We start from the raw sequence: 27,351 nt of genomic DNA on the forward strand, positions 1-27,351 counted from the left end.
GCCCTTATAACATCAGTGAACACCTCCATGAGGACCAAGACTACTGATACCAGAAAAGGGGTACAGGATGGATAAGGAAGAAAGACAGTGAAATCAGGGGAGACAGAGGCTGAGAATCCTGAGAATCCATGACTCCCAAGCGATGGACTGGCTCTAGGGCTGCCATCACTATCGAGCACTACAAGGCCATTTCCCTCAGCTTGCTGGAGTTCTATCTGTCAATGAAACTTCATCTTCAGCAATCCGGAGCCTATAACCCTTGACCAATTGGACTTCACTTTCCAACTGTGTTTTTGTTTTCTATCAGTAAGATATTAAAAAGAGAAGTTCAATACTCTTATTATTCTTGAATCAATTAATTGTATTGCAGAGGGCAAACCTGACAATGCAGAGCCTAGAAAATGAGAGGAACAAATTCTCTTCTATTAAGGAGAAAAAGCTATCCTGGAATTGCAATTTTTTGAGTTTCCGCAGTGGCTGTTTTTTCCAGGTCCTTAGAACAAGAACTATTTTCGTACTAAGGGAAAAAAAGCAACAGAAAAGGGCTTCCCTGATGGTGCAGTGGTTGGGAGTCCGCCTGCCAATGCAGGGGACACGGGTTCGAGCCCTGGTCTGGGAGGATCCCACATGCCACGGGGCAACAACTGCTGAGCCTGTGCTCTAGAGCCTGCGAGCCACAACTACTGAGCCCGCGTGCCACAACTACTGAAGCCCGTGCACCTAAAGCCCGTGCTCTGCAACAAGAGAAGCCACCGCAGTGAGAAGCCCGCGCACCGCAATGAAGAGTAGCCCACACTCACTGCTAGAGAAAGCCTGCATGCAACAAAGACCCAACACAGCCAAAAATAAATAAATTAAATAAATTAATTTTAAAAAAAAGCAACGGAAAAAAAGAAGCAATTTTGCTCAGGGATATCAAGAAGAGCCCAAATTTTCCCAATTTAGTTAGTTTCCCAAAAGGCGAGCTGGAACTAATCTGAAGAGTTCTGTTCTCTATCTGTAGGTAATACATACCTGGAAGCTACTGATCACTGCTCCAGTGATTCTGATTTAATCGCGTGATGTGGGGCCTACATTGAAGAAAACTTCCTAGGTGATTCTAACATTCAACTTGGGTTTAGAACAATCAACAAAGATTCTACAACAGCAACAACTGACTGCCAGTTATTTGCAATGGATACTGACAGTGAGAAGGCTACCATTTATAAGCACTTACATGTACAGGAACAGTGCTTCACACTTTACATACATTATTGAGAATCCTCAAAATGACCTGGTGAAACAAATATTATCCCCATTTTATTGATGAGGTAACTGATGCTTATAGAAGTTAATTTGCTGGTTCCAGATGATACAGCTGGTAAAATTTCTAGCCCTGACCTCTTTAAACTCCAGGCTCATTTATCCAACTGTCTACCTGACATCCCCACTTGGATATCTCATAGGCATCTCCAACTTAGCGTGGCCAAAATGCAGCTCTTGATTCTTCCCCACCCCCGCTTGCTACTCCTCCAGGGTTCTCTATCAGAGAAAACGGCGCTACTATCCAGTTCTTCCAGTTGTGCAGGCCAAAATCTTTGCAGTCATCCTTGACTTTTCTCTTTGGTTGCACATTTCACAGCCTGTCAGTGCAATCTTCAAAATATATTCAAAATCCAACCTCTTCTTACCACCTTCATCTTAGTCCAAGCCAGTCACTTTTCACTTGAAGTCGTGCACTCATTTCTTAAGTGGTCTCCCTGCTCCTCAACTTTCACCCTCACCTAGCAGTCGGCAGCATCCTTTTGCACATTAATCGGATCATGTCACTCCTCTGCTCAAAGCCCTCAGAATGACTTCCTATCAAACATAGAATAAAATCCAAAGTCCTTACCAGGCTTTAGAAACCCATGACAACGGGCTCTGGGTTGTCTTTGCTGCTGTCATCTCTTTCCACTGTTTCCCTCTCTCACTTCACTCCTGCCACATGGGCCTTTAGCGTCAAACCTACCAAGCACATCCCCATGTCAGGACCTTTGCTCATGCTGTAACATCTTGAATGCATTTCTCCCCACCCCTACTCCACCTCGTATTTGTATAGCTGGCTCCCTCACTTCATTCAGGTGTCTGGTCCAATGTCACTTCAGCAGAGAGGTCTTCTTCCATCAGCTGAGATGAAATAGCACTCCCAACAATTTGTCTTCTTACCTACTTTTTTTTTTTCATTTTAACACCAACTGAAACATGTTATTTACATATTTATAGTTTTTGGTCTCATCCACTGCAATGAGTGCAAGGACTTTGTTTCGTTTGAGCACTTTGAGCAAGGGCTGTCACATAGAATATACTCAATAGATATTAACTGGATGAATAAATTATCTGAAAATATTAACTAGAGTAGCTGAGATTTAAACCCAGATCATTTGACACCAAAGTCTATATTCTTAATTACATTGTCATCATTGGTCTCCCTCCCACCCCGTTTCACACCTCAGAGAAGTCAAGTGGCAATTCCAAGGTTGCAAAGATGCGAAGTGGCAGAATTAGTACTCAACTCTAGGTATGTTGGCTTCCAAAGCCTATGCCTTTTCTACTATTCCATACTGCCTTCCAGTGGAGAGATTGCTAGGACGACATGAACCAAAATGCCCGTGAATTGATTGAGGTTTACTTCTTTGAGCTGTCATTTTGACATGATTTTCTATAGCCTTAATCTTCTTTGGCTCAACTTTGAAGCCTGTGCAATATGCTATGAGGTAAAAGGCAACTATATAATGCTCCACTAGCTTGTCACAAGGCCCTAAATCCTACCACTAGAGATCATGCCTTATTTGACTTAGACAAATTACTTAAATTTCTCTAAGACTCTAATAATTATCTCTGAAATGGGGATAGAATATTAAATGAGATGATTTATCTAAAGCCCTCATCACAGTTCCTGGCATGTAGTAAATCGTCAATAAATTAGATTATGCTATCATGGCGAATGGAAGGGTCACACAACACATCACCACCACATTTATACGACTTGGTTTGTTAGAGAATTTGTGCCAAAGGACTACTGGAGGGAAGGAGAATCAAGATAGTTCTTGGGGAGGGCAGGCAAGATGAGGTGTTACCCTGATAAGTCAGGGGGCAGATGAGGGCATGGGCACATGTAGATGGGCAGAAGGATGGTGCCAGGTTATGTGATGTCAGTGGGACTGAGGCACAGACTAGAATCAAAGCTAATTCACTAGGTGTTTAGCAGAGAATACCTTTTAAGACCAAATGGGGCTACTAAAATGCTCAATTTCAATATAATCACATTTCACCCTCCCCTGCGGCTCTCAATATTTGAACTGTTGGGTTTAAGTTGTAAGTCTTTTCCTTCTTGATACGCAAGGAGTCTTCCGGTAAGTATTATTTCTAAAGGCGCTATGCCGAGTAAAAAACGTGGCTGGCTGGGGTTTTGTCTGGCAAACACACTGACTGTGAAAGCTGCAGGAAACTGGATTCTCTGGCATTTGCGTGTCCTGGCACAAGCTCTGTGGTATAGAAACTCAAGCTATAGAACCTTCTGGTAAGTGCAGCATGTGGAGGTGACTTCACAAAGTGATTAGGCTTCACTAACCTTCACCACTGGGGACCAAGGCAATGGTTCCCATATGCAAAATGGCAGATAAAACTACTAATTTAGAGAAGTAGTCAGATAGCCACTTAATTTGATATGCACACTCAAACACAAATCAACATACTTTACACCCGTATTCTTCATGCTCAGTCCTTGATCCCAACCTGTCTTTATTCTGCTTTGGTCAAGCATGAGGGCTGTGGAGAAGCCACCCAGGCACCACTTGTTCTGCAAGAGGCTTGCTTGTCTATAGTGACTTGTTTTCTTTAGGTGCACAGAGCAGTGGTTAAGAGCATAGGTTCTGAAGTTATAAAGACCTGGCTTTGGTTCTTATTACCGGTGCGACTTTGGGCAAATAATTTAACCTCGTTGAGTCTCACTTTCCTCATCTGGAAAATGAGGATGGTAATAGGACCCACCTCATAGTGTTCTTGCAATGATGAAATGAGAGATTGCTTATAATGAATTGAGCAGAGCTCTTGACAACATAGTAAGCACTGAGTTACTTAGTTAAGAAAGTTAAGTTAGAAACTTAGTAAAGTTTCTCCCACATTCAATAGTTGTTTCAGGCACTGTGGAAGGCTGCTGTAGGGGATGAAGATATTGGAAGACATGGTCCTTACGCTCAAGAAGCAAAGGGAACTAACAGTCAGAAACCCTGTCCAATAGCACGTTCTGAAATATTCTATGTGTCATCCTATATGGTAGCTTCTAGCCACACATGTCTGTTGAACACTTGGAATATGGCTAGTGTCACCAAGCAACAGAATTCTAAATTTAATTTTAATTACTTTAAATAGTCACATGTGGGTGCTAGTCACCATATTGTATAGTGCAGGTCTACAGCTTAAGTAAAGGAGAAGGCAGAGAGGTACCCAAAGGCAGCTCAGGGGCACCAAGAACTATTTTGCCTGCTTCACAATATTTTTCTTATTTTCCCTGATGATTGAAGTGATGGCTGCATGAAATGGAAGTCCTGCCTGCATCAGTTGGAGGGGTTGGCTATAGCCTAGGTCAAGGGGCAGGGGAGGAGGGGGAATAACTCCTGCCTTATTCAGGGCTAAACTGTAACTCTGGGATAGTTTACCCAGCCTGTGTTTATGGAAGGCCTCTCTAGAAAAAAGGTAAGCTGTATTATTCACGTGGGCAAAAATCCCTTGGGTGTACGTAGGAACTGTTTCCTTTAAATTTATCCTATTTGTGCAAAATTGAAAATAAATGAACTCCTGGGTCCAGGTACACCATGAAAGAATATTCTTTTTATTGCTGTCTGAGAACCATACTTTTCTTTAAAAGAGAAGATCATTATCCAAGGAAATATGTGTGCAAAAAAAATAGAGTGTGCTCCCTAAATTGCCACCCAGCCTGATTTTTCTCTTTCTGGCTCTGTGAGTTGCTACATTAAGTTGTTTGGACTCCCACTCTCTGATTCCCCTTTCCAAGGGAAGAATTACAACAGCAGTGGGCAGGCAAGTGACAACATTCACAATTTCCCCTGGTTTTTGAAAAATAGTACTTCCCTGTGTCAGCTCTGATAGATGGGTAGAAAGATGGAATATAATCAAAACGGAAAGAGCTAGAATCTCCAGAGATGCTTTCCTCTAAAAATTCCAAATAACTTTGTCAAGTACTCACTCCAAATGCCTCTGCCTAGCATTTTCAAACTGTGTTATAGTAACATTAAGGTCACAGATATAAATTTGCCTTTTCTGAGTCACCAAAGGAAGGATGGGACCAGCATTTGGTACAGAGTTAAGACTGGGGGAATTAGGTTGAAAGTTACAGTCATTCAGCTTGGTTACTGTCATACAGTGACCAGGGGCTTGAACCGAGGTATACCAAAAGCCCTACACTGAAACCAGTGCTGCCAAACTGCTTATTTGTAAATCAAAGTCCATTAGAAATTAAAAAAAAAAAAAGGAAACAGAATCATGAGCTGCAGCATGCAGTTTTTAAAAAAATCATCTGTAAAACTAGGTTGTTTTATTTTCAGGCCTGTGTATTTACTGCGACTATTGAACAGAAGCAAAACCAAAATAAGAAGACTCTCTAAAGTAAACTTAATCTGACAATTATTTCAATTGACTTGAATTTCTGATAGACTTGAACTTCTGTTCAGTAAAGGTCAATAGTCAAATTGCAGAAGGAAGCCGTGTTGAATCCTAAAGGATTTAGAAGAGTAAAGGGAAATGGAAAGCCTAGTTTGCATTTCCAAATTTCATATATTTTCTAGAACCCATGAAATCTGTGGCCTGTGGGATAATTTATTAGCAATTGTTAGTTTGAAATGCATTTCTCTTAAGTTCCCGGGACCTTATTACCAAAGAAATACAGTAACTTAAAAACAGCCTCCTGTATCTCAAGCAAGACTGTTATTATCTGTTGCTATTTCAGAGAAGTCAATAGGCCAATAATACTTTTAAAAAATTATGTATTTCCTTAAAAATGACAACACTAATTCAAAAAGATACACGCACCCCAAATCTTCATAGCAGCACTATTTACAATATCCAAGACATGGAAGCAACCCAACTGTCCATCAACAGATGAATGGATAAAGAAGATGTAGTATATATTACATATACAATGGAGTACTACTCAGCCATAAAAAAGAATGGAATAACGCCATTTGCAGCAACACAGATGAACCTAGAGATTGTCATACTAAGTGAAGTAAGTCAGAACGAGAAAGACAAATACCATATGCTATCACTTATATGTGGAATCTAAAAACTAATACAAATGAATGTATATATAAAACAGAAACAGACTCACAGGTATAGAGAACAAACTAGTGTTTACCAGTGGGGAGAGGGAAGGGGGGATGGGCAAGATGGGGGCATGGGATTAAGAGGAATAAACTATGTATAAAGTAGATAAGCAACAAGGATATATTGTACGACACAGGGAAACATAGCTACTATCTTGTAATAACTTTTAATGGAGTATAATCTGTAAAAATACTGAATCACTACGTTGTACACCTGGGACTAACATAATATTCTAAATCAACTATACTTCAATTTAAAAGAGAAGAAAAAATATTTTCAGTTAGAAAGAAGTTATGTATGTTCCTTTAAGACTCTCCAGCTTGCCTTCTATTCCAACTCTGATCAGCCAATGGCAGACCTTTGTCAGTTGGACTGCTTACTACCCAGTACCTCCCGGACCTCCATCCTCAACAGGGTGCTACAAACAGCAGTTAACGCAACAGATTAAGAATGCTTAGGCAGATCCTTATGTTTTTTCAGAGCTCTTAAGGATAATCTGTGGCTAAGAGTTATCTGGTTTTCTTCTTCATAATTAAATGGCTTGTTTCTATTAACCCAAGATTTTAAAAGCCATTTGCAAATTTTAATTTCCATCAGAAGGACTTTTCTGTCACAGTCCTACATGTAAAGACAAGCCAATATTTAATTAAGAGCCCTCCTAGACAGTCATCTCTTTTTAAGGCCTGCTTTCTTTACCTTCTGCCTTGAAATTGCTTGTCGGTGTGGTAGACAAAGTAGATTTCCTCCCCCTTCTCTACCTGATGGCGATCTGCATTTCTACTGATTTCTATCCAGGTCATTCATTATTCACTCACTGAAGAGTATGTTATTAATGAGAAGCAGGTAGGAGTCATGCTGTGCTCCCCAGGTTTAAATGAATCTTTAAGATGGTACAATCAAGTGGATATGCAAAATAGGCCATTAATGCAACATTAAGTTTACAAATTTAAACACAAAATCAGGGACTGCAGAACTTTTAAAGTTTCTCATCATTTCTGCACTGGCAACGTGGGACATACTGAATATATAGCACAGCGTTAGGAAGACATGGAGTCACATTATTGAAAAATGACTGATGTTTGTAAGGGAGACTCCAAGATTAGCTACCAGACTTCTGGAATGCTGTAAACCATACCTACGTAGACTGGCTCAACCTCAATAAGTAAGTTTTCCAATGCCTTTGAACTTTCCTTCCCCAGGTTTGTGCCGCTTTGCCTACATTAGGAGCATGCCTTCCATCATGTAGGAGATAAATTCCTGGAAAAATCTGTGCCATAAATTAGATTCATTTTTGAAAAACAACTTTTATTTCTCTATCGATGCATGGGCTGTTTTATGTTTATTTCTGAAAGCCTGCCTCTTAGGTTTTTCTGACAAGTGGTTAATGATCTGTAAACACCAAAAGGCACTAGGGAGATCTCTGTTTTCCAGGAAAGAATATGTTTCTGATGTGAGGAATTACTATTTATTGCTTTAATCAGTCGTGAATTTTCTGGTATATGGATTACTTAAGGTAGGGTCTAGCTGTGTTTTGAATCCAAAGGTTTTGGAATAAAAGGGAAGCCTTAAAAGATAACAAATGGTTTTAGCTAGTCCTTGTTAATCTCTGGACTGGCAGAAGGGCAAGCCCAGTAACTGCCTGGGAAGACAAAAAAGCCAGTCCAAAGCGGTTCAAGGTGGGAGGTCCTGATATAATGCATAAGATGCTGCATCCCATCAGTGCCACTGGAAGAGGTATCCATGGTAACAGCAAGGGTCCTAGTGGAACGGAGTGGAAAAAGATCAGACACTAGCCTCACCAAAACTGATCTGGTCTTCATAAAAGAGAGAAATTACTCTTCAGCAAGGCGGGGAGGCTAGGGTTCTCTTTTCTGTAGCAATCGGGATCCACATTTCTATTTGGGAGATGACGGCACCCCAGAGGAGGTTAGGAAGAAGGAATGGTTCCTCTTACGTATTTGTTAGCATTGCAAATATCTGTGCTGGGAAAACTCTACCTACCTTGTTAACAGTTCCCCACACCAGCTTAACCCTGTATGAGTCTTATCAATGCCCACAGCTTGCACTCGATCAACTGCCTCTATAACCGATGCTGTGGATGAAGGCTGGGCAATCTGGCCTCGGGGCTGGAAGGCATTTCTCTCCTGCTTGGGAATTGGAACGTTCCCACTACCACCCTGGTGCATCACACTTCTGTTTACCTAATACCCATAGCATGTAAAAATGGCAATGGCATTGTAGAATTAACAAAAGGAGGGAGGGAGGAAAGATCACAGCCATCTCACTTCTTTCTTTAAGGGCTAAGGAGCCAGCGTTTCAGTCTGGTTATAAATGTTTACTATACCACTCTCTTCTAGAAAGATAAGCTCTCACTAACCTTCCTTGGTAGATATACTAAAAGGATGGGTCCAGCTCAAATTCCCTCACCAATCACCTCCACTTACTCTCAGGAGGCGTCACCCTGCCATCCGGGTACTTGGGGCTGGCCACTCAACGAGTTTCCTACGTGGGGGAGGTTGAACCCCCGGTCTCCCTAATGCCTCCGTAAGAAATGAATGCAATTACATTGGTTGCCCAATGCCCAGTCCCAGCATTAGGGAATAGGGAGTGGTACATGAGAAAAGTTCTTCTGGCTGAAGGGCAGGATTTTCCTGACCCATGGTTTGTCTTTTCCCTCTGTACCAATTTTAGAATACATTCCTCTTCCTGATAGCATTTATGTCCTCTTCATTTTGAGCCGTTCCTGGTGGCCGGGTTCATGTCTACCCAGCTAAGTTGGTACCTTTGAGCCATGAGGCTCCCTGAAACCTCTGAAGAGTAGTAACACAGTACAGCTGCCTCATAATAAAAGGCATGGAAAAGGACCAAGAGGGAGGGAAGCGAGGGGTGATGTTATACTAGGAGAGAGCTTTGGCTAATGTCCAAGAGCTCAAAGCTCTCGTTGTAATTTCTCATTCTGCCCCTTCTCATTTTAAAAGGACATTTCTCTTGCCCATAGCTTCCAACTATATGTATATATATGTGTACGTGTGTGTGTATATATATATATATATATATATATATATATACACACTTGAAATATAGTTGATTTACAGTGTTATGTTAGTTTCAGGTGTACAGCACAGTGATTCAATTATATATATATATATAAATAAATATATATATATAATATTCTTTACATATATAATAGTCTTTTTCAGATTCTTTTCCCTTATAGGTTATTACAAAACATTGAGTATAGTTCCCTGTGCTATACAGTAGGACCTTGTTGTTTATATATTTTATGCATGGTAGTGTGTATATGTTAATCCCAAACTCCTAATTTATTCCTCCCCCCCTTTCCCCTTTTGTAACCATATGTTTTTCTATGTCTTTGGGTCTCTTTCTGTTTTGTAAATAAGTTCTTTTGTATTATTTCTTTAGATTCCACATATAAGTGATATAATATTTGTCTTTCTCTGTCTGGCTGACTTCACTTAGTATGATATCTCTAGGTCCATCCATGTTGTTGCAAATGGCATTATTTCATTCTTTTTTATTGGCTAAGTAGTATTGTACTGTATGTCTGTACCACATCTTCCTTATCCATTCATCTGTAGATGGACATGTAGGTTGTTTCCACGTCTTGGCTATTGTAAATACCAGCCATATTTTAATACTTGAACTTCCCCATGTGAAGCCCACCTCTTCTGTATGTCTACCTAACTGTCCTTTAGACCGGGGAATTTTGAAGCTTGGGATTCCTGGAAGCCTCTGTAAAAACACTGAAACCGCAGTCCTGGCCACCTGAGACCCTGCAGGTCAAATGGGGGAAAGTTAGAAGAAGGGCTGGTAGGACAGCTTCTGTCACGTTGGCAGATTTCAAGCTCCTGAGCAATCTTTGCCTTCCGTCCTATTGTTTTCTTTCTCCTTATGAACTTTTCTGTGCCCCTGCTTCTTTCCAGGTTCTATTGCCTCTGTTTTTCCATGCCGACTAGCACCTAGGGATGTTCACCTAAATTCTTCCAGGTAGGGACATTTGAGGCAAGAGGTTCTCTGAAGCCTCTGTAAAAGCATTAATGCAGCAGCCCTGACCACCCAAGACCCAGCAAGTAAAAGAAGGAAAGAGAAAGGGAGGCAAGGGCAGTTAAAGGAAATTAGGAGAGAGCTTGTCTCTAAAGGGTAGGAGTTTCCAGCTCCTAGTCTAGTACTTCTGTCCCATTTTTTTCCTAAGAAATTCTTCTTAACAACAACCTAGGACATCCTGATTGGAAATCTCCACTGATAACCAACACTTGGACCTGGCCACTTCCAGTCCTATAGAATGGGAAGTTTGAATCGTGTGGCTTGCTGAAGGGTCCCTAAAGACATTAACCCAACAGTCCTGGTCACCCAGGCCCCATCCTGTAGATGAGGAATGGAAAAGGAATGGTGTCATATGGATTATAGGAAAAAAATTAGGTCAGAATTGTAAACACTTCAAGGCATCTGGGTATTATTCCCCTGCAGTCTCATTTCACTCTCACTTTTAATTTTCTTCTTTTTCTTCATGGAAAGGCATTTTAAATATTTTTAAATATAGCAGTGTGTACCGCTTTTAGTTTTCTTGGACTTTTATTGACCCTAGTCTCCAGCCCGATACCATTACTTGAGCTTCCCTGCACTTGGGGCACCCTCAATTCTCAGTGCCAGCTCAACCTCAGATTCCAGCCCCCGAAACAGTCATCTCCCATTGGTCCCTGTTGATCAGAGGAAGGTTTTCCCTTTCTCTCCCACCCCAACAGGAACACTCAGAGGAGGAGGCTACAACTCAGCCATCAGCTGTGACCATCCTCAAGGTACTTCTGCTCAGACTTCCCTCTGTCCCACAGGCCTAGCCTCTAGCCTCTTCCCTGCATCTTTCACATAGGATTAATAGAAAGAAAAAAAAGCAAATCCAAATCGTCAAAGCAGAAATCCTCTGATACGTTGTATTGTCAAACGCTCTTCAAAGAGTGGCTCTTAGTCATCTGTGTTGCAATCACTTGGGGGTGCTCGTTTAAAAATGCACGTTAATGGAACCTATGGAATGAGCACCTTGGAGGGGGAGGTGTGAGAACCAATAATCTGTGTTTTAAAATAGCTCCCCAAATGATTTTCTCTGCAACCAGTGGTGGAAGACACTGGTCTAGTGTAGTCATTCATCAGATTATTGAGTTCCCAACTGAACATCTCCGACAAGTGGCCATTTGCCTATTCCTGGCCTATAGCCCTTCAAAGATGAACAGCTCACTATCTATGGAGACAGCCCAATCTATTTTTGTATTCCTTTATTAGAATGTTCTTTTTACAATGAGCTAAAATCTCTATCCCTGTAATAGCCACTCTTTGATTTTGGTTCTATCCCTTAGGGCCCCACAGAAGAAGTACAATTCATCTTCAAAGTTTCTACCCTTCAAATATTTGAAGATAATCCTAATATATCCTACTCCTGCATATTTTCTTCAGGCTAAATAGTCTCAATTCTTGTGATGGGGGAAACAATCTTGTAAAAAAGTGTAGACCAGTCCCCATAGGTCAGCTCTTTGGGCAATTCCAGATAGAAATGTTTTAAGACAAGACCAGTAGAGAACTATGAGAAGCCATGTTTTTCCTCTTGATGTCAACTCTAAAAATCTGGAGGTGTCCCTTACCTTTAACAACTTTCTATGGATCCATTTTGCATGAATTTATCCAAGCTTCCTTGAATTCATTTATATTTCTCCTCAGTCATTGACCATGCTATTCTCAACCTTCTTGTTTGTACAATTGGCTGAAACCCCAGGCCAAGAAAATAAAGCAAAAGTGTTCTTCAGGATCTTGCCAGTTTACTCCCTGGTACTTTCATATATAATAAACTTTAATTATTTGCTAATCACAATTACCCAAGTTGTGGGGCGTGTGCATGTGTGCACCTGTGTGTGTGCGTGTGTGTGTGTGTGTGTGTGTGTGTGACTGGAGGAAAGGGACAAGATACAAATATTTTGAAACCAAACTTCAAAATTTTGTGTAAAGGAGCTTTAATATGATTATCTTCATGATTATCCTATTAATACTACCACATCAGGAAAGGGGCTGTTTATTTTAGATGAAATAATGTCTAATATCATGGGGTTGTTTTTAAAGATGAAAGCTTCTTACAGTTCAATTTGATATTATTTGCCAAAGCATAGATGGATTTTGCTTTCCAATACTGGTTCCTCAAACTCATTTAAAAGAAGTAAAGTATTCTTCAGAGAAAGCAAGGTGTTCTTTTTAATGAACCCCATCTTCACGTGTGAGATGTGAATTATGAAACTAGAAATAAGACAGTGCTCAGAGCACCCTGGCCTTAAGCGGTGATTTCCAATTTACCCTTGGCAGTCTATTGATTTCTACTATGATACTATTGTTTCAAGGCAATAATTTTTTCTTGGAAACTGTTTTTTTTTCATCCTAAACTCCCACCCCACCCCAAACACATATACATACACTATTTTGTGCAAACAAATCTTAGTGTGAACACTAGGGAGAACTAACAGTTCTTCAGTCAGTAGTGGCCACAGTTTAACATGATATAAAGTCATGGTCTGTCTTGTTGTTTTGGTCACAAATACATTCTTACATATCCTTTGAACTATTTTTGAATTCTATTTTCTCTCCAGATATTTTTAAGATGCCCCCTTTTCCAGAAACCTTTTCTGACTAAGTCCCCTGACTCTTTTATTATCTGCATACTGAACTCAGGGGTTTGGATGGCATCTCCTATTCATTCCCAGAGTGTCTAGGACAGAGTTCTTTACCCAGTGAGTTGGGAAAATCAATGTTACTATATGATACCAGAAATAGTCTGTAATCCAGACCACAGACTCATGGCAATTAAACTGAGAGTGAAATAAATCAGGCTGTGATCACATAAGAATTTTGATAAAAGTAGGAAGTAAGAATCAGTTCCGGAATGCAGGTTCCTCTAAGCATAGCAGCTAATTACTTTCAGGAAGTTCTTCATTTAGGGCACCAGAGAGTGTACAGATAGGAGATCAGTTTTGGGGATAACATACAAATACCTACAATCAGAACTGGAAAGAAATGCCATAGATCATCTCTATCCAAATCCCTCCCGTCAGACAGGTAACATTCTAAACCATTTAGAACAGGAGGGTGATGGGTTTCATTCTACCATCCATCACCTGCATTCTAGTGCAATCTTGCTGGGGCATCAGAATTGTAGCCCAAGCACAGAAAGAGGAAGCATGCTCCTCTAAGATTTTGCTACAAGCTGAAATCACTAGCTAAAGTATCCAGGGCCCTCTGTACATATGTGTGGTGTGCAGTATAGACAGGAATTTAGGTCTTTTTCAACACATACATACATAGCATACCTCCCTCTCAACTTCAGTCATGTATCAAGATAAAACTTTGTGATATTAACTAAAGTTCTGTCCCCAATACCAGGTACCCAGTGATCTTCTTTCTATTGGGATGGGGGCATCAATGGCCTAAGAGAGGATTAGGAAGAAAATATCAATGGAACAGAAAATGCCCTCACCTTTGCTTTCCAAACAGACTTTCAGAAACTTACAGCAGAAAATAATAGAGCTGGCATATGATCCAGCAATTCCATTCCTAGGTATATACCAAAAGGAATTAAAAGCAGGGATTTGAACAGATGTTTGTACATCAGTGTTCATTGCAGCATTATTTACAATAGCCAAAAGGTGTAAACAACCCAAGTGTCCATTAAAAGACGAACGGATGAGCAGCCGCATAGCACAGGGAGATCAGCTGGGTGCTTTGTGACCACCTAGAGGGGTGGGATAGGGAGGGTGGGAGGGAGACGCAAGAGGGAGGAGATATGGGGATATATGTATACGTATAGCTGATTCACTTTGTTATACAGCAGAAACTAACACAACATAGTAAAGCAATTATACTCCAATAAAGATATTAAAAAAAGATGAATGGATAATCAAAATGTGGTATAGATAGATAAATTCAGCGATAAAAAGGAATGAAGTTCTGACACATGCTATAACATGGACGAACCCTGAAGACATTGTGCTAAGTGAAATAAGCCAGACACAAAAAGACAAATATTGTGTGATTCCATACAGATTCATAGAAATGGAAAGTAGAATAGTGGTTACTAGGGGCCGAGGGAGTGGGGGAATGGGAAGTTGTAGGGGAATGGGAAGTTATTGACTAAAGGTTACAGAGTTTCTGTTTGAGGTGATGAAAATGTTTTGGAAATAGACAGTGGGGATGGTTGCACAACATTGTAACTGTAATCAGTGCCACTGAACTGCATACTTAAAAATGGTTAAAATGGCAAATTTTATGTTATATATATTTTATTATAATTTTTAAACAATAATGTAATATACCAAAATTCATTGAACAGTACATTTTAAATGGGTGAATTGAATCTTAATTAAACTGTTTTTAAGAAGTCATAGCAGAGACAACACTACCTTGAAAGCCAAGTTTTAAATTAGTAAGAACCAAGCTTTCTGATAAAAAAGAAAGGTTTTTGAGTTTCCAAATTCTAATTCCCTTTAGAGGGAAATACGAAGTTTCTGCCATACTCAATAAATTGGAAAGCAGATGGATAAAGAGCCAGACTAACTACCCTAGGAGGCCAGATAAGAGCTGAGGCAGAGAGGAGTACAAGAGAAGTCAGACTGGGCTATACGGCTCTGAGAAAGGTCTCTGTGCCCTGCCCCCCGTCTCCCACCCCCCACCCCAGCTCTCCAAAAGGGGGAGGGAGGATGGGACTCCCAGGGCAGAAGTAACGAGGCCTTACTTCCCGGGGTGTAGCATAGGGATGATAAATTGAAGAGAACAGCCCATGTCTAGCTTGGTGCTGGTATCGTAGAATAGCAATGGTTACATGAGATCTATGAGATCTCTAGGAGGAAGGTGCTGTCCTAGACTGGTGGAAGGAGAGAAGGAGACTATTCCAATAGCCCTATAACAGTGCAAGGGGTGGGGAGAGAGAGAGAGAGAGAGGGAGAGGGAGAGGGAGAGAGAGGGAGAGAGAGAGAGAGAGAGAGAGAGAGAGAGAGAGAGAGATCACGAGCTGAAATAAGTGCAGGGTTAGTTGGTCTGCAGAGGTCTTGTGGCCTGGATGAGGGGATGACGCAGCAAATGTCAGTGTGGAGGGGAAAGACTACTTGACATCCAAACTGGGTGGTGCAGCCCAATGGATGCCTGGAAATGATACTGATGATCTGGGGTTAGATGGCTGCCCCTGATGCCATGATACATTTTCACATGGCTACCTCTTATCCTGTAAAGTCCCTGCAACTTGGATATTATCCCAGGGAAGAGGGAGTGAAAAATCCTGAAATGACTAGGAAATCACTAAACTTGTCTGAATTTATCTGGGTGTATCTTTTCTGCCATGTGGCAAAAATGAGGTACCAGTAACAGGAGTATAAAGAAAGTTATGGTTTTGCAAAATGGAGTTAGTTAGTCATCTGTGAAAATCTACCTCTACCATAAATCGTCTTCTAAGAAGACGGCAATAAGACACAGTGAAGGCATGAATCATTAGGGGCTTCTGGACTTCTAAAATTTTTTGATGATTAACCTTAAGACTTCTTATTTTCTTACTTGGCAAAATTCCCTAACCAGCCCTAGTGTAAGTGTACCTTTTCAGCCCTTGTTATTACAGTTTACTTTGTTACTATAGTTTGCAGTTTACAGTTACTACAAGTATCCTTGAATCATTTAACGAATGTAGGACTTACAGATTTCATTAGTGACCACTGAAAAGGAAGGCCAAAAATCTGAGCCCTTCCACTTTGCTCACAAATGTTAATCTAATTCATCAGCAAATTCTGTGACTCTCTCTCCAAAATATATCCTAAACCTGACCACTTTATACAATCTCCATCACTATAACTCTAGCATGTAATTCCAATCTTTAGTCACCCAGGTTGTCTTCCTGTCCCTTAAACATGCCAGGATTGTTCCTGCCCCAGGACCTTTGCACTTCTTATTCGTTCTGTTTAGAATACTCTTCCACCATATTTTCACATGGCTAACTCTTATTCAGGTCTTTAATTAAATATTACCTCCTTAAAGAGACTTTACCTGAACCCCTCCTTCCCAAGCTCCCAGTTAAAACAGTCCTAAGTCATTCTCTATCATAATACATAGAGCACTTATTGGTGCCTGAAATTATTTTATGCATCTATTTGTTTACATGCTTACTGTTTCTCTCCTTCCAACAGAATGTGAGCTCCTTGAAGGTAGGGATTCGTTCATGTTTCCCCTACTGTATCCCAGCTGCCTAACTTGGTATTGTAGACACTGAATATTTCTTTATTCACTGGTTAAAAATGTAGAAGATGTTGAAGACTGGAATGAACCTGACCAGAGGCATTTGCTACTGCCTTTTTGAAAAAAAAAATTCACATCAAGGTTTTGTTTTTATGAGTTTCCTTCTCCTTTCAAAAGCAGAGTGCAAGCAAGCATTCTAGTGAATTAAATGCTGTTGTGAGTTGAGTTTCAGTAAGTTGAAATTTTAGTTGGTCCTTATGGTCAACAATTTAGGCTTCTCATGGTGATGGAAGGGAATTGTAAATAATCAACCTGCTCAGGCTTGCCAGGTGAACTCAAGGAAAGTCTAATTGAACAGATGAGTCCCTGTCCTCTAATTGCAAGGCTATTAGGTGATTTGACTTTGTCAGACAAGAAAAGAAAGTGAGGTCCTGAGATGAGTTCCTCTAGGGAAGAGAGTTTCAGAATTGTCACAAAAATCTGGGAGTTCTGTGTGATGTTAATTATCCTGGTGTGGTCTGAGAAAGTTGGCAGCCTCAAAGATAACAAAGACTTAACCCCCTTAGGCTTTCTGAGCTGTGAAATGCTCTCATAAGCAAGTAGGTTACCTGGGAAGACTAACGGAGACAGGCTAATGAAGTCCATATGGTTGGTTACTTTGGGCAGATGGTCTGCATGCCACCTTGAAAGCACCTGAAGTTTCTAGGTGGTCTTTAAGGGCAGCTTTAAATTGTGCATGGTGAAGTTGTCAAATCTGCAGACCACAAAGGAATGGCTAAAGATGGACTAAGAGATGAAGTCAGTAGTCATATATATACATATATATATATATATATATATATATATATATATATATATATATATATATGTTTTTTTTTTTTGCGGTACGCGGGCCTCTCACTGTTGTGGCCTCTCCCGTGGCAGAGCACAGGCTCCGGACGTGCAGGCTCAGCGGCCATGGCTCACGGGCCCAGCCGCTCCGTGACATGTGGGATCTTCCCGGACCAGGGCACGAACCCGTGTCCCCTGCATTGGCAGGCGGACTCTCAACCACTGCGCCACCAGGGAAGCCCTAGTAGTCATATTTTATAATAGGGGTAGGAATGGGATCAGGAGGAGGGGGGAAGGATATAAATGAGCTTTCTCTCTCCTCCCAAAGCCAGAAAAAAACCCCACCTCTCTTCCATTGAGCAAGCAGAGATTATTTTCTTTTATTTTTGAGAAATACCCCTCCCTCATGTCTCCACAGAGCCTTACTTGGACAGTCTCCATGCTTCAATTGCTCTATTGCTGGGCCCTTTTCTTAAAAGTCTCCTGGGATTTGTAGAACCCTTCATAGCGTTAAAGAGATTTTTCTGATATTCTAACTAAACCCATAAGGAAGATAGAGCAGGGAATATTTCCCTTGATAGATGAGGAAACTGAGACCAAATGACCCAAAGAGAAACAGGAAAGGCATCAGGGGCTGTGGATTGCTGCATTTGTGGCGTTCACTCTAGTGTTATGGACGCCTTCCTTTTCTTTGCCTTCTTATCTTGGGTCCTTTTGAGATTGTCAGGGCCTGGAAAAATGTCATTTAACAATGTGTATAGGTTTCCTTTTCTAATTGATCCATCAAGGGGAATAAAAACAAAGATCAACCAGGAGATGATACAGAGGCCTTAACATGCGCTGTCCTAGAGGCTTGATTCGTGCATAGGACCCCATGTTTCTGTGAACACTCACACCAGAAAGGCACTGAGATGCAATGGGAAGAGGACCCAATCTGGACTCAGAATTCTAGCTTGTCCCCTCTGAGCTGAGCGACTTTCGACTTTCAGCAAGTCACAAGGTCATCTTGCCTCAGGTGTTTCCTCTCTGAAGGAGGTGTAATAATACCTGTTCTGGTTGCGTGGCAGGATTGTCGTGTGAATAGAGTATGGTAATGTATGTGAATATGTGTTGAAAATCTAGCCCACTAGATTGTGAGCTCCTAGGGGGTAGAGGCCATTTCTGTTTTATTCATCACTTAGCTGACCTTCCTCCTGGGGTTACAGAGGATCATTAACCCTACTCTTGTTCACCGAGAAGCATACCCAGAGACTGGCACATGCTGGGAAGTCGCTCCATAGAAATAAACACCATCAGCTACCCCGGAGGGATGATCGTCTAGTTCTCTGAGATGCCTATATTTTAAGTCAATCTGTTCCCCCAGATAACCTCCAAATATGGCGAAGAAACCTAAGTATTTTCATGTGATTTGGCAAAAGGCAGAAATTTAATTTCGTTTATGGAGATGGCTCTGCAGTGCTTAGCCTGGAGTTTGGCATATAGTAGGCACCTAAAAAGAGTTACTGAAAGAGTGATGAATAAGTAATAGAATCTAGGGCATTGTTATTAGCCTGTCTTTGTTGCCACATTTCCTCCATTCTCTCGGAGACAGACAGTGTTGTGTGCATTAGTTGTCAGGTCAACCTCTACTCCCTTGGTGAGTGTCCTTTCCACCCAGCTTGAGACTTGCCTGCAAGGAAGACCCAGGAAACCACAGATCCCTGACAGCTGAGGGATGGGAAAGGCTGACAGCTGTCTGAATGTACCATGTGGCCAGGCCTCAGCATCCTCACATCGTACCTGCTGCTCCACCTCCAGTCTTAACCTGGAGGTCTATGAGCCTTGCTGTGTTATGTATTATATGACATAGGAAAATAAGAGTTTTGGGGGGGATAAGGCGGCATCAAAAGGACTATGTAAATAATTAAAAAACAATTTCTTTTTAAAAATTGTTAAGTAATACATACAATAAATGTCTCTGACCTACCATTCCTTGGTATCAACTCATCTCCTGTTGCTGCTGTTATGTGTTCCCTAGTGTGTAGTTGGCTGTGTCCGCAAGCATTCGGTCACATCCTGTATGTCTTCAAACTAATTAAATGTGGTTGCAGTTGTCCGGGTACAGTATCAAGCTCTCAAATTCTTCATGGTACTTGCCGAGAAAATTTTTAACAAAAGAATTTTTACATTTTGATGTGTTTCCTACGGTGAGGAGATGGGTAGGGTTAAGGGAGGTCTGTTGTGGTAAAGCTTAAAGATTAATGGTTAGTTTTCTTAATCATGTCCAAATGTCACCATACCTAGCATAGGGGAATTTGTGGAGAGATTGTTCTTCTTTCCCCATAAAGTTCAAAAGCCCTATAATAAATAACCAATAAATGTTGAAATGTGGACTCTGATTGAAAATGTGTTTGTGTGTGTGTGTGTGTGTGTGTGTGTGTGTGTGTGAGTGAGTGTGTGTGTGTGTGTGTGTGAGAGAGAGAGAGAGATTCAGAATGTATAAGGAGAATCTACATACTCTTGGGGACTACTTCCCAAAAAAATAATTTTTTTTGAAATACAGGGCTCTTCTTTATGCTGCCTGCATTTCAAAAAAATTTAAAAGTTAAAGTAAGCGATGACAACAGTAACAGTGTTGAGATAAAACATTCTTCATGAGTAATTCAACTGTGCTTCTTATGGCTTAGAATGTCTGCAACTCAGAAGACAGGGCAGTTCCCTTGGTGGTCTCCAGATAAAGTTCAGTTTTTCTGTCCTACCTGGGGTGCTGGGGCAAGGCACGTCTCTCCCCATTCCATTCCATTTATATTTATTTTCTTAAAGGGGTTTAAATTAGCATTAACACTTCAGTTTAAAAAGCAACATCCTTTTATACCCTGAACTATCTTCAGTGGGGATATGGCCAAGTATCTGGAAAAGAATTCACTTCGTTATAAAGCAGAAAGTAACACACCATTGTAAAGCAATTATACTCCAATAAAAACATTTAAAAAAAAGAGTCAAGCATCATAGTGGTCTTCTAATATTTCTAGGGGTTTGAAGGCAGAGAGAATTTTGGAATTGCTTTTTCTCCCAGCTCTACTTTTTAACCTGAACCTGCATCAGGTTAAAATTTCAAAACCTAGTGGAGAGTGATTGTTTCGGTGTAGCTTTCCAAATCATAGTGGCATTTCTCTGGGCAATGACAATGAAGCTGTCGACTTGTTTTTTAGCATGGGTGCCTCCACCTCTGGTTGGGACATTTAGTTTTGGAGCTGCTGTCTAAGGAAATCAGTTTTCAAGTCAAGAGGGTTGTAATATTTCAGATGTCTCTTCCAGCTGCATGCATTTTGTTTGGTTCCTCCCTGCCTTTCCTGATGGAACAGGTCCCTCTGTGCCAGTGACTTTATGTGATTGTAAGATAGCAGCCGAGGATAGTTCAGAAAATGAGAGAAAAGAATCATTTAAAGATGTCATCATTTTAATGGCAGCCTTACCCAGGACAAGTTAAAACGTCTGCAGGGCAATTAGAAAGGAATTTTCTTTTATTTAATTTTCTCTAGAGGGCTGGCCCCGGGGCTGTTTTATGGTGTTACTAACTTGGTCCCTGTGGTTTTAATATGGAGTGAGAATGGGAAGAAATGAGCTCATGTTATGTTTGTAAATGTTGCATGTGATCCTGTTTTATCCTCTAAAGTTCAGAAGGCATGCCATCAGGGGTCTTCGATTTTTTTTTTTTTTTTGGCATGTGGAGGAGTTACTGCTCTTAAAATAGCCTTGAGATCTTGGAGGACTGAGAGGAAAGTGACATGCTGTGGCGGTTACATCCCTGAGTAGGAGACGATGTGTTCTTGCTGGCTGCCTTCTCTGATTTATGGGGTTCAAGGAGGGGTAAAGTAGAGGATTTTGAGAGGACAGATGGCTTGGAGACCAATTGGTTGGGCCCCTCTGTATTATATGAATACCAAGCATTCCCTTTGTTGGGTTTACAGAACATTTTTCAGTACAAGCAGGCTAGGAGCTGCCTGTCCTATACTGCTCAGTTCCACTCTTAGATCATCAACTTTTTTGTGCTGTCCTAAAGAACTTCTCCAGAGTCCTTACTGCTGTCGCTAGCAACCAATTGAGGAAAAAGAAAAGTGGCGTGCGGGAATTAGAAAATGATTTGCACTTCTTTATACCTAGAAATATCTGGCTCCTTTTCGAATCAGATTTTCAGAACAGTTCCATTTCCATACGAATTACTCATTGGCTGTAAAGGTCACTAGGAATTGCTGAGCATTGGAAACCGCAAACCAGTTAGAATGTGGCAATAGCTTTGCTCAGAATTGAATGTTGATTCAAGTTGGCTCTGGTAATAAGATTCTCTTCAATGAAACCATCATTGAATGGATTAATAGATGCTTTCCTAGTTTTTGAGAAAGATACAATATATGTGGGGGATGTGGTCTGGGCATGGGGACATTGACTACTTGGTCACAATTTCAAGCCTTTGTGTTAGTAAATCTTCCCAGAGAGCCTCCTTTGCCTGCAATATGGATGAATGGCCTTTGAAAGCTTAATGGGAATTGATGCCACCTATCGATTACCATTTAAAGCACACCTTCCTAATTTCTAATCATCGCTGAAGGAAATATGCTTTCTGGTGGAACAAGTATCCCTAATTGGAGGGTCCAAGTCTGGTGTCTTGATAGCTTAAGGGGTCCTTCTAGCAACTTGGTGCCTATTGGGTTGGTGAACGTAAGCTCTGCTGAAGGTTGATACTAAACCAGATTTCCGTGGAGCTGATTATGTGCTGAATACTCAGCGGATGGAAATCCCTGGCTTTCTGCCCTGAAATGTGTGAGTGATTTCATGAGGGCAGGGGATTATTCCCAGATAAGCTTCTGGAACTGCCAACGTAGTGAGGGTCAAGGCCAGGTTAGTTCCAGAGGATCTTCATATCATTTTGATGCTTCTAGTACTAGGCCCCTGTCCCTGGTTGGAGATTATGAACTGCTCGATAAATAGTGGTAGAGGTGAGATAGGGATATCCTGAGCCAATGAGATTTCTGGAAAGGGTCTCAGAATTAACCCTTTCTCCTTCAGGGAATGAAAACAGTTTTTAGTTAATTGCTATAATTTCAAGAAAAACACACTCCTCCTGCTTTCCCATGAAACAACTGGACAAATCCCATGATGATACATATAGAAATATATTTCTTACTGATTTCTTAAAGCAAGCTGGTTTAGAACCAGCGTTTGTTTACTGTGGATCTTTGAGGAAAAGTCAGTAATTATACCTGCCATCCGATAATTTGATTATTGGTTGGAGAGAATGACTAAACTTTTCTTCTCTACCTACTACACAAGTGGCTTCTGGATCACTGCTACAACCAGTTACATGGGTTACAGTAGCAGGCAGTGGTATGGATAGAATGGGTCCATTTTCTCACTGAAACCACCATATTTTCCTGGTTGGGACAACTGAAAAATCATGTGAGTTCTTAAACACTCCATCGGTAGCCTTTCTTACAGACCAGTTGCTACAGAACAAAGATATTGGTATTTTACGTAAAAAGAAAAAGATATTGGTATTTTACGTATTTTCTTTCTTCTTTCTCCTTGACAGTACTTACACTTTACTAACTTTTGCTAGTGAACAACTTGCTGTTTCCCCACCAAGATTTGGCCTATGTGCGGGTAGTGAGGGGGAAATAAATCTACTCAAGAAATTAAAACAGGGCTTCCCTGGTGGCACAGTGGTTGAGAGTCCACCTGCCGATGCAGGGGACACGGGTTCGTGCCCTGGTCCGGGAGGATCCCACATGCCGCGGAGCGGCTGGGCCCGTGAGCCATGGCCGCTGAGCCCGCGCGTCCGGAGCCTGTGCTCCGCAACGGGAGAGGCCACAACAGTGAGAGGCCCGCGTACCGCAAAAAAAAAAAAAAAAAAGAAAAGAAAAGAAAAAACAATTACCAGCTTCCCAGAAAATTGAATTATCAGCATGTACATGAATACTTGAAACAACTGTAATACATTTCAATAGAAAACCAATGTCTAAAATAGAATATGTAATTTTATAGTTCATCACTCCTCAGATTCTTAGAGTCAATTACCTAACTTCTGTGAACTGCTGAGACGTAAAATCACTGCTTTTGTAGAAGCTAAAAAGGAGAATAGATATTATTTAGTTCAATCCCCTCATTATTCAAGTAAGGGGACCAAGGCCGACAGAAGTTAAATGACTTGCCCAAGGACAAACGATCACTTTGTGGTAGGGTTGGGATTCAAACCTGTGAGTTCAAACTCAGTGCTCTTGACATGCCCCCTGTGATGTCGCGCAGGAGTCTTAGTTCTAAAGGACAATGAATTAGGTCACCAACCAAGTAGCTCTGTATTTAAGATGCTCTGCTTTGATAACATTCCCACCATTTCCCGATCCTCCCTTAAAACACTGTGAATCTGCCTTTGTGAGCAGATGATCAAATAAAATCCAGCAGGCCCAATTAACTGTAAAGCACTTACTCTGAAAAATTCTTTTGTTGAGCCGGAGTCCAGGGTCCCATATGCAATTTCAGTCTGCTTAGCTAAGTCTTCAGCACTCTCTATGGGAGAAACCATCCTCTCCACAGTCAGGAAAGCAGCGAGATTGGCCGTATAGGAAGAAATTATGATCAGGGTGAAGAACCACCAAACCCCTCCAACAATGCGCCCGGAGAGTGATCTACAAAACAAAGACCAATCCAGACCCAGAGGGGCCGGATTTCAGTTTAAGAAATCCTTATCTTTACTTTTGGAAAGAGGAATGGTTTCAGTGTAGCTGATGAAAGAGGGAAGTAAATGATGTCAGGGAATTAACACATCAAACAAAAGTGACATGTTGACAGTATCACCACATGTCATGATGGCGTGTGATGATGGTACATGCATAATGCTCTTCAGGCCTACATGGGTTTCAAAGTAGGATTATTTATTTAATCACGGGCAAAAATACCTTCTTTTTGCTAGTTCCTGCTTAGGTGTAATAATCGTACTTACCTGATTCTCCTCCTGTGAGCTTTTCTGGGCACACCTGTGGAAGACTGCTCTATTTCCTTTAAGGCAAGTGGTTCCCAGCCTTGCCTGTACCTTAGAATCACCTGGGATCTTTAAAAAAACTTCTCATGCTCAGACCCAGCCAAGACCAAAGAAATCAGAACCTGAGAGGTGGGACCCAGACATATGTATTTTTAAAATCTCTCCAGGCGATTACAATGTGCAGTCAAGGTTGAAAAACACTGATGTAAGGTGATGCCATGGGAGGAACACAGAGTCGAAAACCTTTGCATATTTGAAGAGAAATGATTAGGTGCTAGCTAGTAAACAAGCACGATGCACTATGAGTTTAACAAATTTAATATAGACATTGCCATTCTGTGGAGCTGATTACCCATAAGGCAAGGGGCCATAAGATAATATTTATTATTGTCTTCATATAAATGGCTAGTGGGGCTCAGGAGTTTAGATCCAGAGATTGAAACTCTACAAATTGAGATGTAGCACATAGGACAGGCCTCAAGTGAAGTAGGAAACTACCTGCTTAATAGGATTTGAGAAGCACTAAAAGCTTTGTCTGTACCCTCCCCCACCAAAATAATCAAAACAAACAAAACCATCCTCACTGGCCCGCCCTAGAAATTCTAACTATTGGAATTATCCTCTGAGCTTTCTTCAGGAGGCTTGGTCAAAATGTAACATTTTACTTCAACAGCATCTATTATCATATCCTGGATTAGTCTATGCAATAGTGGAGAATGGGACAGAGAAGATGGGTAAGTTTTAATCAGGGAAAATTTTGTTCTTAAATGGAACTGTGCATGGGCATTACTTGGGGTGTTTGTTAAAATGCTGATTCAGAATATGAGTGCTCAAAAATCTGGACTTCTCAGGCATCACTGGTGATTGCAGTGGTCTGCGGCCCAAACTGAGAAATATTGTTCTTCTTCTACATCAGTGATTCTCAACTCTGCCTGCACATCAATATCATTGGGGGAGTTCAAGACAACACAAAACAAAACACAATGACCGAAAAAATGCCTAGGCTCCACCCCAGGCCAATTAAATCAGAATCTCTGAGGGTTGGGCCTAAGCAGCAGCACTTTTTTTTTTTCTTACATCTTTATTGGAGTATAATTGCTTTACAACGGTGTGTTAGTTTCTGCTTTACAACAAAGTGAATCAGTTATACTCCGGGGCAGCCAAGATTGGGAGTCATGGTCCTACGTCATGAATGCTACTCAGGGAGAGGGTCTGTGGGCAGTTAGGGGGCAGTGTGAGGGCACTGAATGCCCAATGGGTAAGGGCTTGTAGTGAGGAAACTTCATCTCCTTCACAATGCTGCTGAAGGCTGGCTCTGTTTGCAGAAATGAAATCTGGTCACTAGGTTTTATAAAACATTGCCACATTATCCCGAGGATAGTTCTGCTCTGTGGTGGAGCTCCATCCTGGTTAGGCTGTGTTCTCTCATGCCCAGAAAAGCTCACAGGAATAGAACCCACTCTGTCATAGAGTCAAGAATAGGCGTAGGAGCCTGGCACATCTCCAGGCTCTGTGGGAAGAGGGCAGCTCTGGGCTGAAAGCTGGCAAGTCAAGCTCTTCTCTGTCTATACTCGCATTTTACCACTTTGAAGCAAATTTAAATTCCTGTGTCCCAAGATAACCTTTTTTTTAGCCTCTGGAAAATTCAGTTGTTTTAGATTTTACACCCTGATCAAATAATTTTGGCAGGTGTTTTGATAAAGAGTATTCTTTATTGATTAACTGTAACAAAGCTGTTTGGTTTCTTAAAGCCTGTAATTCCTGTTGGTCCCTGGATGCTTCACATAACCCTTATTTATTTATTTCTGAACATAATCACTTTTAGCGTTCGGGATGTGCAAATCTGCTTTGCAACAGATTTTCTAACTGATAGTTATACTCTCTCAGGATTTCACCTGGGAACATTTCCCTTTTAATCAGAAGATGTAAAAACATCTGGAGTCAGAAAGAATGTCACATCTGAATGCTAAAAGTGTACAGAATATTTCAATTATGAATTTGAAACTTTCAGTCTTTCTTCATTGTTAACATACACATTTTATTCTGGGTTGATCTGACTCTGGAAATAATTTTACTGTATAAAAGATGAATGCTCAAAGTAGCATTCGTAGTAATAGGGTAATAAAAATGATAATAATAGCTAACGTTTAAGGAGCACCTCCTATGTGCCAGACTCTGTTATAATTGTTTACATGTGTCAACTCCTTTAATCCTCCATCCCTTTACAGATAAGAAAATGGAGCATTCTACAGATAAAGAAATTGAGGCACAGAGAGGAGAAATAGGAAATAAATCATCTAGACTTATGCATTCGGAAAGACATGCCCACATTTCTGTAGTATAAAATACTCATGTTTTGTATAAGAAAACCCAAAATGGTGTGTAAATTATAGAAGGAGCAATTTTCCTACAAACATTGAGAAATATAGCTGCAGGAAAACCAAACATGTTTGGATAATTATTGTTTATTATCTGTTGTTCATTTGGAATGGAACTGTGAATGTCCTCCTTATTTGGGATGATGGGGTTTTACTGAGACCAAGGGGAAAACTGATTTTGGAGTATTTCCAGAATCATGGTTTGGTATGGAAAAGGGTGTATTCTGCTGCTGTGAATACTAATGGTAGTTTATGTATTATCTGCTTGAAATGTGGAGAACAACACAGTAATTTATGGAAATTACGTTTGTACCATTCTATTGCAGCTAATGGACTGTGGCTGTGTCTGTGTGATCTAAAATCAAGCCTGCGCATCATAATCTGGCTCTTTTGGCCACCTTAATGGCTGACTCAGATGATCATGTGGTTGGTCTGTATGACTCAGCTGAAATTGGCTGTTGACATGACTGAAAATAAACCTAAAAGCAAAATGGTCTTTTT

At 40.9% G+C, this 27,351-nt stretch overlaps 1 protein-coding gene and 1 long non-coding RNA gene across 4 annotated transcripts in view; one reads left to right on the plus strand and one right to left on the minus strand.

Annotated features, from left to right (window-relative positions):
• The window catches only part of LOC132418504 (uncharacterized), a 330,667-nt gene that overhangs the window by 42,533 nt on the left and 260,783 nt on the right, over positions 1–27,351 (plus strand). The window lies entirely within an intron of this gene.
• The window catches only part of GRIA3 (glutamate ionotropic receptor AMPA type subunit 3), a 288,864-nt gene that overhangs the window by 33,734 nt on the left and 227,779 nt on the right, over positions 1–27,351 (minus strand). For all 3 annotated transcript variants that reach the window (XM_060002406.2, XM_060002403.2, XM_060002404.1), the window contains exon 12: positions 23,921–24,119. In XM_060002406.2, the coding sequence (XP_059858389.1) occupies positions 23,921–24,119 (199 nt within the window). The remainder of the gene's footprint in view (positions 1–23,920; positions 24,120–27,351) is intronic.

Source organism: Delphinus delphis, chromosome X, assembly GCF_949987515.2.
Source record: "Delphinus delphis chromosome X, mDelDel1.2, whole genome shotgun sequence".
NCBI lineage: Eukaryota > Metazoa > Chordata > Mammalia > Artiodactyla > Delphinidae > Delphinus > Delphinus delphis.